The following is a 17537-nucleotide window of genomic DNA, read 5'->3' as shown; positions in this document are numbered from 1 at the left end:
GGGCAAAGACTTTATGATCAAGAGCCCAAAAGCTAATGTAACAAAAACAAAGATAAATAGATGGAACTTAATTGAACTAAAAAGCTTCTGCACAACAAAAGAAATAATCAGCAGAGTAAACAGACAACCCACAGAATGGGAGACAATATTTGCAAACTATGCATCGGACAAAAGACTACTATCCAGCATCTACAAGGAATTGAAACAAATCAGCAAGAAAAAATTCCCATTAAAAAATGGGTAAATGGTATGAATAGACATTTTTCAAAAGAAGATATACAAATGGCTAACAAGCATATGAAAAAATGCTCAACATCACTAATTATCAGGGAAATGCAAATCAAAACTACAATGCAATACCACCTTACTCCTGTAAGAATGGTCATAAGGAAAAAAATCAGAAAATAATAAATATTGGCATGGATGTGATGAAAAGGGAACACTTTTACACTGCTGGTAGGAATATAAACTAGTACAAGTGCTTTGGAAACAGTGTGGAGACTCCTTAAAGAACTAAAAGTAGATCTACCATTTGATCCAGCAATCCCACTACCAGGTATGTACCCAAAGGAAAAAAGTCATTATATGAAAAAGACACTTGCACATGCAATGTTTATAGCAGCACAATTCACAACTGCAAACATATGGAACCAGCCCAAAAGCCCATCAATCAATAAGTGGATGAAAAAAATGTTATACATATAGACACAAACACACACACACACACACACACACACACATACACACACACACCATGGACTACTACTTAGGCATAAAAAGGAATGAAATAATGGCATTTGCAGCAACCTGGATGGAACTGCAGACTATTATCCTAAGGTCAGTTACTCAGGAATGGAAAACTAAACATATGTTCTCAATCATAAGTGGAAGCTAAGCTATGAGGATGCAAAGGCATAAGAATGATACAATGGACTTTGGGGACTTGGAGGAAAGGGTGTGAAGGGGATGAGGAATAAAAGACTACACATTGGGTATAGTGTACACTGCTCAGGTGATGGGCGTACCAAAATCTCAGAAATCACCACTAAAGAACTTATCCACGTAACCAACCACCACCTGTTTCCCAAAAACCTATTGAAATAAGAAATAATAATAATGGCTATGATTCATGTGTTCTGATAGTGTGTTCTGAATGTGTTTGTATGCATTAGGCACACACTATCAGCACACATGCAGAAGTCTGTGAATGGAAAGAAAATATCCTTCCCATTAACTTATCAGAAACGCAGAAAAATATCAGACATCAGAAGACCTTGCAAGATGAACATGCTGGATTCCCATCTACTGCCTTTTTCCCACTTCCCATTTATCTTGTCTTCTCTCTTCTTTGTAGCTTTTTCTATCCCTCTGAACTCCTTCCTGGGTTCCAGCTCCATCCCAGAAGCACAGCTGACGGAGAATTCTAAGTTTCACCTGTCTCTCTGTCCTAGTGGTCATGGCAGGTCCTTACCCTGGGCCCCGGGGGAAGAGATGGGTGAGGTGGGGTTGAGAAGTCCTTCGGGTTCTTCACACTGGAACTTCTATGAGATGAATAGACTTTTCTCTACATATTATTGATTGTGTTCCATAGTTTAATGGTATTTAATATGCTAAACAAAATATCTGCCTCCTATGGGGTGAGAAAGAGTAAAAGAGAGAAGGAAATCCTATTCTTCTGCACATATTCTTGGTGGTGAAATATAAGCTAGTACTAGGGCACTTGAGTGGAGGTGGAACTCAGATGCTTTTGGGAGCCGAGTTGGACAAGTCTCCTCTCCATGTGTGCTAATTTGAATTAGGATTAGATATTTTAGGGGACTGGTATGAATTCCTTCATACACATATCTATTTGCGTCTGGTGGTTTTCACAAGGTCCAAGAGCCTCCCAGGAGAAAAATATTTAAACTCTGTTGAGATATGTGTGCCTACCTGGCAGAGCTATGCCTAACTGATAGAAAATTGGGGAAATCAGATTTTAGGAGGGCTTCAGAAAAGAATTCACCATTAGGGAAGAATATACAATGAGTTAGATGAGTAACAGGACCTGAAATGATAGGGAAATATTGGTATGGGTAGGGCAAATAGTCAAACTTGTCCCAACCCAACCACCCTCATGGAATAGGCCTGTGAGTGTGTGTATGTATGTATATGTGAATTTTTTAAAATTACAGAACTTTGGGATCCAGTTAGCTTCACTGTGGGGACTTCCCCACCCCAAACACCTTATCTTACCTGGAAAAGACATCTTTCCCTTGGTAAATGAAAGAAGATATACATCGAAAAATCAGTATGGACAATGATGATGGTAGGCAGTGTAAGTGGTACTCAGGGCAACAGTGTAGGTCACTTTATTTAAATAGTTCCAATTGGGGTCTGGGCTTCAGAGTTAGGTCTGGACTAGCTGCATCATTTGAGTGCAATAGCTTTATGAATATTGGGGCTCAAATAATTTTGCAGAAAGGCTTTTCTTCTTCCAATCCTGGCAACTGAGTGAAATTCACAATAACCATTCAGTTTGCTTCCTAAGAATAAAAACACAAAATTCTAGATTTACTGGTGTTAATGCCCCTCAGCCAAAGAATATCAGCGATATATCAGTCGTTGAAGAAGTTGGGTTCATCACTCATTGCAACAAGGAAGAAAATATACCATTGGGGAACCTTGGGTATCCTAGTAAGAGGATGTTAGAACTCATTTTAGGATTTGGGCTTATGTTAGTTGATTTAGGGGAGGGTTTGGGGAAGCAGAGCTTTGCTCTGGATTGGGTCATGTCAGGAACCAAGGGTAATTCAATGATTGGGAATATTAAGAAATCTTAATATAAGACAGGAAGAATGAAGTAAGGCTTAGCTATAATTGGTAAAGAAGCAGCAGTCACTCATATTAACCAGGATAGGGAAATGTTTGGTCATCTTTTTGATTTGGACAATATTCATGTTTTTATCTTGATTCATCATGGTCACAGAGTGGCTTCGTATGATGTTGATATTCTGTGAAACTGTTCGTGTTCAGTAACAACAGCAATAACAAAACACCAAAACCTAGCTGTGAGTGTCAGGCCAGCTCCCAGATGTCTTTGTTTCACTGGTGACATTAGCATTAGAAAGCAGTTACATTCTAATTTCAACAACTTCAAACATGGCAGGTATTCTTTGGCAATAGTGGTAACAGTGGCAACTAAGTGGAATCCTTCATAAGAATGTTTGGTCTGAGAAAAAAATGCAGTCAAGTATTCATTTCCGAAGTGATTCCTGGCTACTTAGCATCCTCTTAAAGATCCTGGAAACACATGGGCATCCAATAACATTGGATTTCCTGTTACTAAGCAGGTAAGAGCTTAAAGAATCTAGGCTTGAATATTAAGAGTTAATGTAAATCCTGGGATAATGAAAAGGGCCTATGATATTTGAATTACACATATGTACATCAAATCATTTAAAGAATATTAGAGAACCTTTCTTTCATATTAAATTATTCACGTATAGTTAGAATTTTTTAAAAATATGTCTCGTGTCTGTTATTTGTAAAAAAAAAAAAAAAAAAAAAAAATCATTATAGTGTATCTCCTTTTGGCTGCACAATATCCATCTTCCTCCTTCCCTAGAAGAGGACCCAGAGTTTCCTTTGGGAAACAATCCTTCCTCATTCCCTAGTTGCATGTTTTGGTGATACCCCATTCCCAGCCAATCAATATATCTCATCTCCTTGCTTGCAGGGACTGGTTTAAGAATAAGCACTTAATCTAGCCTTAAGCATATTTATCTGACCAAAGTGTTTAGTTCAGAGATAGGCGTATCACCTAAACTGATCCAAATGAAGGTGAACTTCAGGACTTTAGCCCCAAATGCTCTATTTAGTGGTATCAGAATGTAAAATTGAGAATGCTATAGCCATTTTGTAAACCTAAAGAGAGCCAGCCTAAGGACTGAGCCAACCGAGAGGAAGCAGTGTGGAGAAAGGAAACCTGATGATGTTTCTGATCTGTAGATGCAGCTGGATCTACTCTAGGTTGTTAAGAAATCAATGCCAAGTCTAATGTCATGAGTTTTCCCCTTATGTTTCCTTATAAGACTTTTATAGTTTTAGGTCTTATGTCTTTGATTCATTTTGAGTTAACTCATGTATATAAATTTAAAAAGTAAAGCAAGAGTCCAATTTCATTCTTTCTCATGTAGACATTCAGTTTTCTACAGCCCTTTTATCATATATCAACACTAACTGGCTTTAGGTTAGAGAAAGTTATGCAAGAAAAACTTGCTACTTAGATCTAACTTTTCTGTTAAAAACCTTGATCATTTATGTCATTGCAAAACAAATTAGTACTAAATATCCACTTAATTTATTCCTTTCAAAGATGTATTTGGCAAATGTTCGTATTTTTAAAACCTAAGCGCTTGCTATGTAAAGATACTTTATTAGGAAAGTATTCATACCTAAATATCAAACTACTGGGATAGTTTTTTTGTTTTGTCTTGTTTTCCTGAGAAAGCTTTCAAGTGGTAGCTGGTTTTGAAAATTTTACATTTATGCATGACTTTTGAAGTACTTGGTCATCTGTAGGTACAGGCAAGAAATAGTCCCCATAGGATCTCATGGACCCGAGAAGGGGGAAAGACCCATTTGAGGAGAAAATCTAAAAATAGTAAAACCCTCAAAAACTTTCACCATTCCATACTTTCTGGAAAAAAGAAGACACTACTATTTTCAAATCAACTGTCAAATGAATAACTTTGGTATCATTAATTTTTCTGGCTTAAAACCATAAAATAGGCCCAGTTTTAAAACTTTCATATCAACTCAACATTATCATTCGTAAAGCTATTCCATAATGTGTAAAAAATTAAAATAACCTTTCAAGTATTAAACATTTCTAGATTACTATGCAGCAGAACAAATTCTCATGAAACAGATCTTACAGCCAAATAATTAGATTAGGTACTGTAACCAAAATAAAAACTACAACAATATTGTGATAAATACAGTACATTCTTAGTTCAAAAGAATATTATTTCTTTTCAAATTGATAATCGTACTCATCTAAGTTGAATGACTATACTGGCATACGAAGACTGCCACCCTTTGAAACTGTTTCTAGTCTATTCCATTTTAAATACTATCCAATATCCTTTAATATTAATATACCACCAAGTTACTTTTTTTTTCAAATCACTTTCTTTGTAGAACAAAGACAAGCACTTTACAGCTTGTAAAGTGACTAATTCTTAATGTTGTCAAATTAAGTTAAGCAATTTAACGCAATTACTAAATGTACCAACTTCTTAAAAAATTGTAGCAATTATTGTTTCACTGTCTTTTATAGTGAACATAAATAATTTGGTTTATCTTTTATAATGAACATAAATAACTTGGTTTAAGCCAAGTTGTTTGGGCAGGCTGGCTTTTTCCCTTTTTTTCGTTTTTTCAGAATTCTGCTAGATATCCTTGAAGTCACAGTCAAATCCAAGCTTTCGTTCATAGCTTGCATTCAATCAAATTGAAGAGTACTTGCTATTGTAAAGTTGGATTTCCTCCTTTCTCTGATTTTGAATTCATACTGTTAAAGTACTGCACATTCTTATTTTTGCTTTATTGCTACCATTGTCATTGTTAATGGTGGCTCTCATCATAGGCAAAATAACATTGACGAACTTGGCCAGCTTTCAGATTTGCCCATTGCCTGGACAAGCACTATACCGTAGTTGCCAATGAAAATCCAACTCTGAGTCTCCTGAACCTGTTAGAAATTAGGACAGTCAGGTGACAATGTTTGGCTTTGGACTATTACTTTCTCTTTAGGAAGTGAGGACATTGAAATAAATGGACACTGTTTCCTTCTAGTCTTAAGTTGAATAAATAGGTGATCAAAACCAAAAACACCTGAGTAATAAGACTTACTGATTCACTGTAATTATTCATTTTTTGATTCTGTAGCTCATTTTTTCATTGACAAACTGAGGTTATTTACCCTTTTGGTTGTAGATAAATGATAAACATATTAATTAACTCATGTAATCATAAGAGGAAGAAAGAAAACAAAGTAGGGCAAAGTTGTGGATTTCACTTCAACTATGGTGTCAAAAGACCCTTTTCAGAGACCCAAGTAGATTGTTAGAAGCCTTAAGATGTCCCCTAGATTCTCCAGATTCTCATTATACCTTTTGCCATCCTTATTATTAACAGCTGCCCAAAAAAGATATTCACATCAACTCCCTGGAGCGTGTAAATGTTTCCTTATTTGGAAAAATTGGTCTTTAGAGATGTGATTAAATTATCTTGAAATAAAGAGATTGCTTTGGATTATCAAAGTTGGCCCTAAATACTATTACAACCTCTTTATAAGAGACACACAGGGAAAACACACACAGAAAAGGAGAAGGCAATGTGACCATGGAGGTGAGACAGAGACTGGAGAAATGGAGCCAGAATTCAAGGGGTGCCAACAGCTACCAGAAGCTGATGAGGCAAAGAATGAATTCTCCTCTAAAGCCACTAGGGGAGTGTGGCCCTACTGACACTTTGATTTTAGACTTCTGGCCTCCAAATGAAGCCACAATTCAAGGGGTGCCAACAGCTACCAGAAGCTGGATGAGGCAAAGAATGGATTCTTCTCTAAAGCCACCAGGGGGAGTGTGCCCCTACTGACACTTTGATTTTGGACTTCTGGCCTCCAGAACTATGAGAGAATAAACCTCTGTTGTTTTAAGCTACTCCGTTTGAGGTAATGTTACAGCAGCCACAGGAAACTAATATACCCACCCAATGTTGCTCCCTGTGATTGAATTCATGATATTTATCACAAGTTGTAATTATTTGCTATTTTATTTATCATCTGTCTCACTCCCCTATGTAAGCTCCATGAAAGTAGGGCCATTCACTGCACACCCAGTCTCTTAGCATAGTATTTGAAATATCTCATGTTCCTAGAAACTATCTGTTAAAAGAATCAGCGGATAAATGTCCCCCATAGGTAAGTCTTGTAAGACAGAGACCATGTCTATTGATCATAATTGTCAAAGCCTCCAGCACAGAAACTTAAAAGAAACTGCTGTTGAACTAAGTTTGCTGGTCTAGAAATCAACAAGTCTGGATTCTAGACACCATACCGCAATGTATAAACGTGCCATGGCCCCCACCTCTATTTCCTTTCCATCTATTATTTGGCTTAGAATGTTCAAGAAGATTTGTTCCTTATGGTAAGGAGCAGGTCTGAATAGCATTCATTTTCGTATCCCTTACATAATCCATAATAGTTGGCATATGATAGGACAATAAATGTTTGAGGTTTTTGGGTGAAGTGGAATGATACTGGGCTTTAGACTCAAACATAAATGAAACTCAACATTGCATCCTTGAGTAAATTCCTAATCAACTCTGAATCTCAATCTTCTCAAATGAAAAGAGACTAACCCTTACCTCACAGAATTGTGAACCTGTGAGCCACTCAGCCTATAGCAGGGACTTTATGAGTGGTACCTGATTAGCATTAACCTATGCCATTGACCTAACTCAACCATGAGTACAGCATCAGACAAGAATTCCTAACTGGTGCCATATGACTTTGGCCAAGCCATTTAACCTTTCTGAGCCACAGCTCCTTAGCCAAAAATTGGCAATAGTACCTTCCATGTAAAAAGTGGCTCTGATCTAGAAACTAAATAAAGTAACTTAACAGTTACATTTAAGCGAGTGCTAGTCTCAATAAGTTATTATTTTCAACAAAAAAATCTCGGCTTCCTAGGCTCTTCTGAAACAATGAAAGGGTCCAGCAGACCCTCTTACTGCCTCAACGAACCCAAATGTTGGAACCCTCTAATCAAAGGCCGAGTGAGGGTTCCATGAGTCCATGACTGTATCCCTCAGGAACCTACCAGTTATCAGTGTTTACCAAGAGGAGAGACCAAGCCGACAGGTACTCCAGAAGAGTGCGGTACCTGGCATAGCCCTAATCCACGCTGAGTTTAGGCTTCTTAGCCGGCAGAGGTCATGACCTAAGGAGAGTGCAGCTCACCGTTTGGATCGCCCGCCATTTCTCTAGGCGTCCTGCGGTTGCCTGGGCAACGCTACGTCACCGCGTATCCAGTGCCCGTCGGCGAGAAGCCTAGAGAGCGCAACGCGCAGGCGCCCAGTGGGAACCAATGGGCGCGGCCGGAACGCTGGTGGCGCTCGGTGCTGCCCTTTCGCGGTCAGATTCTGGGGTGGGGCGGCAGCGGGAGCGCGCCCGCCTTTCTTGGGCCGGCGGGCGGTTGTCTGTGGCTCCGCAACTGGGCGCCCCGTCACGTAGGTTACACACACAATCACTCCCCAGGGACGGCCCGGAGTCGGTCCAGGCAGCTGCGCCCTCCCCAGACCTGGGCACCCCGGAGGCTGGAGCCGCAATGGTGCGGGTCGAGGGCCGGAGATGGAGCTGACCAGGGGCCAGAGGGTCTGAGAAGAGCCTGCCCAAGTCGGTGCCAAGCACGAAGCCCTTCCCCACCCGTCGGGCTCCTGGGTTCCCGCCGGCCGATTTCCAGCCGTCAGGGTCACGCCACTCGCTGGAAACCCTGAACTCTGTGCCCCCCAAGCCCTGGGCCCCCTGCGGGAATGTTCAAAAATGAGTACCAGGTAACCCGAAACGGTTCTCCAACTTGTCTATACCTTTCTCCTCTTAGGTGAAGTAGGCCGTGATCGGGGTGAGGATACAGTGCACCCTCTATCCCCATAATGCGGTCTTTTTCAGGGGTAAGACAGAATTAGTGTGTGAATGCTATTGACCCAGAGAGAAAGGAAAAGTACCAATGTCTAGGCGTACGATTTGGCTTTTGTTCACTCTCCAACTCAGTGTTTCTTAAGGTATATGAATTAATTGTCTGTGATTCTACTTAAAATGCAGATCTTAGGCCCCACTGAAACCTGTGAATCAGAATCTTGAGGGCAGGGCCCAGAAATCTTACGTTTTAACAAGCGCCTTGGAGACTCAGTATTCCTGCAACATTGGCATCTCAGAAGCGATTTAGAAGAGTGAATGAGTGAACGCATGCATTGTTACATCAAGAAGGAAAGCACTTTGGCTATGTGCTGTTTTATTTTTCCAGAACTGGGAATCAGTGAATCTCAGACCTTGGAGTACGTCAGAATTTCTTAGGGTACCTTTAAACATGCAGATTTCCGGACCCTCATCCCAGATCTGGTGAATCCGAATCTGTAGATGGGGGTCACTTGATTTACATTTTTAACTACTTCCCCCAAGTGATTCCTATGCAGGGGGTCCAAGGATCGCACTTGGAGAAACCCTGCTTCTGGGTTGCCCTCAGTCACTTTGAATATCCTGGAGTGTCTCGGTGACCTGCTTTCCTCACCTCACTGAACACCTCCCTTCCTGCTCTCCTGTCCTCGCCTCTGCAAGAGGTTACACTCCTTGTTTACAGTCTGCTTAGCATGCTAGTCCTGCTGTTCTGATGAACGTTTTTGGCTGTATGGAATCAGTTCTCCACCCGTCTCCACCTCTATTGCTTCTGCCTTTTCATTCACCCAACACTACCTGCCTCCTTATGAGTGCTCTGGGAGTAGTCTGCAGTTCTCTTTCTTCTGTCCCATTCGTTATCACTAACTGGGCCACTTTTAGAGAGTTTGTCTCACTTCTTATAGGTAAAGTATATGATCAAAAAGGCATATGCCCACTACAGGAAACTTGGAGAACATGGGAAAGCAAAAAGCAGCAGGGACAGTTTGCTGTCTCACCAAGTATGAGGACTTTTTTCTTTTAAAACAACCAGCTGTCTCAAATTTAAAATTCATGGTGAAAAATGACCTGCCCTCACAAGCTATAGTAATTCTATCCCATATACAGTTTGCACATAATACCGCCTAAGGAAGAAGACATTAAATGTCTTACCTTCAAGTGATTGTGTGTTAAAACTCAGAGGCAAAAATATCTTTATGTTACTGAGAAAAATTAAAAGCTGGAAATTCTGTACAGAAATTAGACTTGCTCATGTATTGTTTATAATTCAAACTGTATTTAGTCCTCATATCAGATTCTCATTTTTTTGCGATAAATTCTTCCTCAGAGATAATTATTTAATTTCCCTTTCTTAAATAATTAAAGCTTATGGACCTCAGTAATATACTCAGTGTGCTTACATAAGTGTGTCCTTCCATGTTCTCATGTTTACAATGGGGAACCAGTAGGCTGTCTGTAGAAACGATATTTGATTTCTCTTGTATAGATTTTCTAGATCTGCACATTAATTTGTATTACATATATAAAAATATCTTGTAGAAATGTTCAAAATAGGACTTCCCAAATGCCTCCCAGACCTTTTTATTGACCAGTACTAAACTACTTAATTTCCCTCCCCATTTTTTGAATAATCTCTGATGGTGCTGTTGAGTCCCTGCTGGGAGCTCAATATTGTGCTGGAGGTTTGATGTTTAGTATCTTATGTAATCCAACAACCCATTTTACAGATGGAGAATCAAGAAGTTAAATAACTCCAAGGTCAGATAGTTAAAAAGCCAGTGTTGGAGCCCCAGTCAGTATGATTAGAAAACTTGTATTCAGAGATAACTACCTGAATGTATTGGCCTGATTCAAGAATTGGATTTAAACCCTTTAGTGTGGGTTGCAAAACATAAAATGTTTTGCAAGAATGATCTGTATGTGTCAAGTAAACGAGTCCCCCACTGAGATGCTGTAGGGTTTGTATGGCACAATTTATTTAATGTTTGTCATGTTTTAAAAATAGATTCTTTAAACCATTAATCCAAGGTGGCCCAAATCAGAATGGTTGTGGTTTAGATACAATCAACGTATAAAGTAGGAGTAATAACAGGGATAATGTTTCATCCCAGATCAGCTTAACTGACAGATGCCGGCAACACTGGTTATAGACTCTGTGATGGATAATACTTCCTCATTAGCCTTGTCTTTTACTTTAAATATTTTGTTTTCATTTTTTAGGGAGGTGCATTTGTTGAAATTTTCAGTGCTCAAGGAAAAAATCCTGGAGCAAAATGGAAGATCCTTGGCAGTCCATCTGTGATTTGGAAAGTAAGTGTTAGAAATTAGAGCCACGTAAATCAGGGGAAGAAATGTGAGTGAAGGTTATAGAAGAAAGAGCTTGATCAAATTTCAGAACTGTTTTTCCTGTTCTTTCACTCCAAAACCCTTTCATGACATTGTTGGCTGCAGCTGTCCTCGACACCACTCTTCAGTTGTCTAAGACTTTGGCACACAGGTCATAACCGTTCTCTGTATTCCATGCCCTGCTATATAGAATTTTAGATGACTTCAATATCTATGAGAAAAATCTCTCCAAGTCCTGGGCTTCTCAGTTTCTTGATTTCTTTATCTTTAACAACCCCTTCCACTCTACTTCAGCATTCATCCCTACTGTCTTACCCTGGTCCTTATCACCACAAACTGTAGGACCTCTGATGTTACTAAGTGAGGCATTAAAATATCCCTTTCTGCCCCCAATCTTTATTCTTAAGGTCCTTGCTCAACTTAGTTGGGACCTTTAGGCCATTGACTGTTCCACTTTTCCTGTTTTGTTTTATTTTATTTAATTGATTAATTAATTAATTAATTTTCTTTGTCTTCCTTTTCTCTCCAGCCCAGAATCCATCATCCATAATTTCAGTCACTTTCCAGTCCAGACCTTGAATGCCCTTGCTCTTTGTCCTTTCGCCATGCTTCTGTATTCTAGTTCCCAGGAAGTCTCAGAATAAAAGTACTAAGGCCTGAGCCTGCTTTTAAGTTTTTGGTTATGGGATTTTTTTTCCCCTGTAGATCTGAAGTTTCAATTTTATAGTAGAAGCCAAGTAAAATATCCTGTGATAACTACTGTTTTCATTTTGTTCTATAGGAGTTTGATAAAGAAGTTAAAAGTTTTGTGTTTGTCCTGGAAGGCAGCAGCCAAACAAACAAAATTCAGTTACCAAAGGAGAATAAGCAAATCCGTAAGTAATATTTTTAATATTGAAACTTAACATTTTGTATGCAAAATTATGCTTTTATGTCTCATAAACAGGCACATTAGTATGACTTCTACTGACATCTGTTTATGTAAGGTGATATAATTTTTTTTTTTAATTTAGAAGGCAATTGTATGCTAGGCCTTTTAAAAAATATATTCTACCTCACCATCTTCTAGAAATCTAGTAGTATCTTAAAGAAGATTTAGAAGAGTACTTGGCAGCCATTAATTATGATGATAATAGCATTTATTGAGCACTTACTGTATGCCAGGAGCTTTGTAAACATTTAATACTTATGAACTCTTTTCATCCTCATAAAAGGTCTTTTACAAATTAACAAACTGAGCTTGGTTCCTCATCAGGGCTAAACGGAAATAAAATCAGGATTCCTAAATTACAAGAAATTAATTTGTGAGAAAAAATGTATCAGAAATAAGATATAAAGCATAATTTGGTGACATGTCAACTCATATGCTTATTACCTTTTAATATTAATCATAATTAAAATATATGTATGAATATGTGATTTAACAAAAACCCAAAGAATCTATTTCAATTCTTATTTACTTCAGAAATCAAGATCAGCATTTCAAAGCAGAAGAGACCCTGAGAGATAACCCAGATTTATCAGAAGCCCAGTTATGAACGGAGACAGGGTTACAATTCAGGGCTCTGCCACTAAATTAGACCTTGAGTAAACTGATTGATTTAAGGAATATGATTTATCAGAACGATTAACTAGAGTTTTCATCAACTATGTCCTATTTTTAAATATAAATTTCAGGTGATTTAGCAAATATAAATAGTTGTTTTTTACTTCCATCATTTACTTATTCCTTCTTTCATTCATTAGAACACTTATCGAATACCTACCATGCATGAAGCTCTATAAAAAGACCTGTTGTTGATACCTGATTTAATTCAGTTTTCTAAACTTATATAGGTTCTGCGCTTTATGTACCATTTCAAGCTACTACATGCATATTTTAGATTTCCAAGACATAAACTAGCCATATAAGTTATAGGTGAAAGATGATTTATTTTAAAGTGGTTTGCCACTGTTTCTTTCTAAACTAAGAAAGAGACTGGAAAAAAAAGAAGAGATAACCATCATTAAAAATAATTTTTAATTTACTGCCACTTAAAGATTATGCTTTCCTAATAGTTTCTGCGTGTGTGTGTGTGTGTGTGTGTGTGTTTCTGTCTCTAATAGTAGGTTTTTGCATTTCCATATATATTTATACTTATAAATGAGGTGAACTAAGATGATCCAGGGAAACCTGTCTGACACTGTAGTTTCATCTTCTTACAAGAGGCACAGGACATCTTTTTAAGGATATTGGTTTTGTAAGACAGAAGGATACATTTGACTTTCAAGAACATGACTTTGTTCTAAGCCAATTGTTCCTTTGTTTTTTTCTTAACTTATAAAGCCCACCTGTATTTTCATTTAGTGTCCTCAGTATCAATGCACATGGTTACCTTATTAATAAAAATCAATCACTTTTAGTAACCTTTCTCACTTGATTCTGAGAAAGATTCCTCCTCTAATAAAGGCTGAATGATTAAATACAAACTCTGCTTTTCCATTTTTATCTGAAGTTTTTTTTAAGAAACAAACCAAGTTTAATGTGTCATAATTACTTTTTTAAATGGAAAGATGATGGTTTTAATTGTAAAAAAACAGAAGAATCTTTTAATGTATTTCTTGTACAATGCCTTATAATTAAAAGTTAATCTGACTTTTCTATATCACATGTAGCACTGTAACGAATGAAGCAGTTTATATAGTCTGCCCTGCACTAATGCCTTTAAGGTTAATTATTTGGAATTTTTGATAAAAGAAATTTATAGCTATTTTTACTTGTGTAAAACGACCTTCTATGTGAAGTTTGTATGGTTAAATTTAAATTAAATGACATGCCTTGAATAGATAATTGGCTTTTAATTAACATTTCTAAATTTAATTACCATTATGTATTCCTATTTTAAGAGTAAACATCCACTTTATTTATGCAAACTTGACATTAGGTACCCTATTTGTGTTTCCGACTGTATTAGGTACTACTTAGAAAGAAAGTTTAGTAATGAAATTAAGTATGTTTAACTTTTCATTTTAAAAAATAAGATTTCTGATTTAACTTGTATTTGAGGATCTCAAACACATAAAGTAAAGGAAATTGTAATATTACTTATCAGACTGTGCACTTCTCTAGGGCAGGGATCTTCCTGAATCATCTTCTTTGTACCCTTAACTTAGTGCCTGGTCCATGGTTGGCATTCAATAAGTGTGTTAAATTTGCTGTACTATGAAGCTATGACAATTTGGGTCATAATTTTTCATTGTAACCAGCTGGCCTTGATAATGAGGCTTGAGTAAACCCTTCACCAGCTAAATAAATAAATCCCTGCTGCTCTTCACTCTGGAGCACATTATATAGAGTTGCCCATATGAGAAGCAGCTCTGTCACACATAAACATATGTCATTTGGAGGTCTTCTTCAGAGCCTTCTGTTGGAGGCTCGTGTTTGAAACCATTGTTTTCTCTGCCTGTGGCATCTAAATCAAATGATGTGTCTCGGGGGAGTAGCATCCCTGAAGCCTGGCATTGTTCTGCATTTCAGGTGCTCTGGAGGATGAGGTCACCTTTATGAGGTTTCCCCAGGCCTCCTCGGGCCCCCACTTTAGTATCATTTTTATCTTGTCATGACTTCCTCTGTTTAAAACCCCTCAATGGTTTTGACCTGCCTCTATTTTCCTGAATCCAGTGGACAGTTCGCAGCCCTCATCTTACTTCACATATTAGCAGCCTTTGAGAAAGTTGACACCTCCTTCTTATACTTTCCTCACTCAGACCCAAGATGTCCGTACTCCTAGTTTTCTTCCCATTTCACTGTTCTTCTTTCTTAGCCTCCTTTTGTGGTTCTTCCTCTTTCCCCCACTTGAATTAATGTTGCAGCATCCCTGGACTCAGTCCTTGGCACTGTATCTACCCTTACTCCCTTGGTTATCAACTTCCAGCTCATGGACTTAAATGCCATCTCTGTCTTACTCTAGCTTACATTTACAGCTCAGACTTCTCTCCTAAACTCTAGTCTTCTTGAATATCATCTTACTTACTTGACATTTCTACACTTGGACAGCTGAAATATAATACGTCCAAAGCCTAACTTCTGGTCTTTACTCCTCAAAATTCCTCCTCCTGCAGGCTGCCCCATTTCTTCTGTTAGCAACTTATCTTTTCAGTTGCTTAGAAAAAAACCTTTTAAATCAGCTTTGATATTTCTTTCTCTTCATTCAGACTATCTGGAAGGTCTTGTTGGCACTATGTTTAAAATAGGTTGAGAGTCTGATCACTTGGTACCTCCAGTGCTACTGGTCAAAGCCACCATTATCTCATGCTTGGATTATTGTAGTAACCTAATTGGTCTCCCTGTTTCTGACCTGGCCTCTCTATTACAGTCTGGTGTCAAATTAGCAGCCAGAGTGATACTTCTAAATTGTAAGAAACATACAAGTAATGTTACTCCTCCACTAAAAATGTCCTATTTCTCTCAGATTAAAACCCAAAAACCTGTAGGACTCTGCAATATCTGGTGCCCTTCTTAATTCTGACCTATTTCCTATTACTCCTTTTCTTGTTTATGCTGTTGCAACCATACAGGTCCCATTGCTGTTTTGAAACATAGTCCAGTGCACTATCACCTTGGCACCCATGCACAGACTGTACCCTCTACCTAGAGCATTTTTCCCCAAGAATAGACATTCAGTAAATCTTTGTTGAATAAATGAATGAATGTACGAATGGTTTACCGTTGATTTTAGGATGACTTATATTCTTCACATGGTCTTTAAGACCCCACATAATTGAGTTCCTCTCTACTTTGCCAGACCCATCTCCCGCTGCATTTCCTCTTCTGTCTCTCCTACCAGCCCATTAAGCCCTTTTTAATTTTATCCAACCTACTCCATCCTTTTCCATAATAGGATGGAGTACTCCCTCTGCCAGCAACAGTTGTTCCTCTCTCCTACACCCATCTTGCTTGCCCAGTCAATTCCTGTGTATTCATCCCAGCTGAGTTTCAATGCTTGTCCTTCAAGAAAATCTTCACTAATCATCCTCTTCCCCTGCAAGGAACCAGGGTTATATGCTTTCATAGCACCCTGACATTCTTCATGGAGCTAGAATATAAATTCCAAAAGGGCAGAGACCATGTATGTCTCATCTACTGCAAAAACTTCAGCATTGAGTCTTGTATGTAGTAGGTGCTCAGTAATCTTTGTTGTATGATAGACCTAATTTAATCCATATAAATAATCCTATGAGTTGTAAATCTGAACTATTAACCCAGTTTTACAGATGAAAAGTAAAAGGGCCCACACAGGTTTTCTAATTTGCTCAAGGGATATGGAATAAGCCATAACGAACGGATAACTGATTCCTGTTTTGTTTGTTGAAGTGGGAAAAAAAAATAGGTAGTTTGTTTCTGACACACAACAGATTATAAAACTGTAAAAAGCTGCATATTTCAGGAAGAAACTAAATTTTTATGAATTTTATGTTCTTGATGGACATTTTTGACTAATAATTTCCACATTCAACAATACTTAGAGTGATTTTAAATATAATGTAGACATGAATAGTCAGTTTAAATATACTAAGCCACTGGAAAATAAATGTTACTATAGAATTTATTTAGCATCTGACACACAGGATCAGTCTGTGTCAAATGTTATTAAAGTACTTTTTTTTTGTCAGATCATCACCATATGGTATCGTCATATTTCTTTTAATCTTAGAAGTGAAGCCTTTTGGAAACTAGGGCTTCTATATGTGAGAAAGTTGAATTACAAAGCTTTCTTTTTTTGAGTGTAGAACTCTTTTATATCTAAAAATGCTCATATAAAAATGCCCTATATGTGTAACTCTTTGTGTTTGAAGAGAACAGTGCTGATTCAGTGAGATTTGTGACATAAATTAGGGACCTCTTTTAAAGACTGATTTCACTTATCCTGCTGTTCTCTCAGCTCTATTTACAGAGGCCATTTTTCCGTTACAGTGCAACGGAAAAATACTGTGGAGCCAATCAATGCAAGATGCAAGAGAGATTGATTGAGGATGGTTTATTTAAGTTGGCCTCATTTTGGTATCTCACTTTGCTTTTGTAGACCAGAGCTCTGGTGGCCTCACTGGCTTTTCACATAAATATGGTAAAATCAGATTTCTAGAGAATTTTCTAGGGTCAAAGCCTGTGATCTGTTATTTCTGCTACATTTCTTACACTACCGAGGGCCCTCTGGAACATACTAAGCAGAAGCTTAGTACTTTAAAGTAAAAGTTATCCCTGTATGTTTGATGAAAATGTTATGCATATTTTATCAAATATATCTATTGTTTAGAAAGTAAATTTGGGATAAAACGTAGGAACTGTGTAAGTTGTTCAGGAAGGTTGCAAAATGGAAATCATAAACCAGAAGTTCTTTATATAGACTATCCAAAAATGTGTTGTTACTTTAAAATCCCTTAATTTGTTAAGCCTACTATGTTGGAATAACATAACATAGCATGAGTTTTAGAC

The 17537-nt window shown here is 37.8% G+C and overlaps 1 protein-coding gene across 1 annotated transcript in view; it reads left to right on the top strand.

The window, feature by feature from the left end:
* The first annotated feature begins 8078 nt into the window (after positions 1-8078).
* CFAP20DC (CFAP20 domain containing) overlaps positions 8079-17537 on the top strand; it is a 298458-nt gene continuing 288999 nt past the window's right edge. Inside the window, exons 1-3 of the mRNA XM_001093761.5 lie at positions 8079-8601; positions 10940-11029; positions 11847-11940. Of these exons, the coding sequence (XP_001093761.4) occupies positions 8581-8601; positions 10940-11029; positions 11847-11940 (205 nt within the window). The 5' untranslated portion in view covers positions 8079-8580. The remainder of the gene's footprint in view (positions 8602-10939; positions 11030-11846; positions 11941-17537) is intronic.

The sequence above is a fragment of the Macaca mulatta genome, chromosome 2 (assembly GCF_049350105.2).
Source record: "Macaca mulatta isolate MMU2019108-1 chromosome 2, T2T-MMU8v2.0, whole genome shotgun sequence".
NCBI lineage: Eukaryota > Metazoa > Chordata > Mammalia > Primates > Cercopithecidae > Macaca > Macaca mulatta.
The sequence above is the reverse complement of the archived record's forward strand: the minus strand, read 5'-3'. Positions and strand labels throughout refer to the sequence as shown.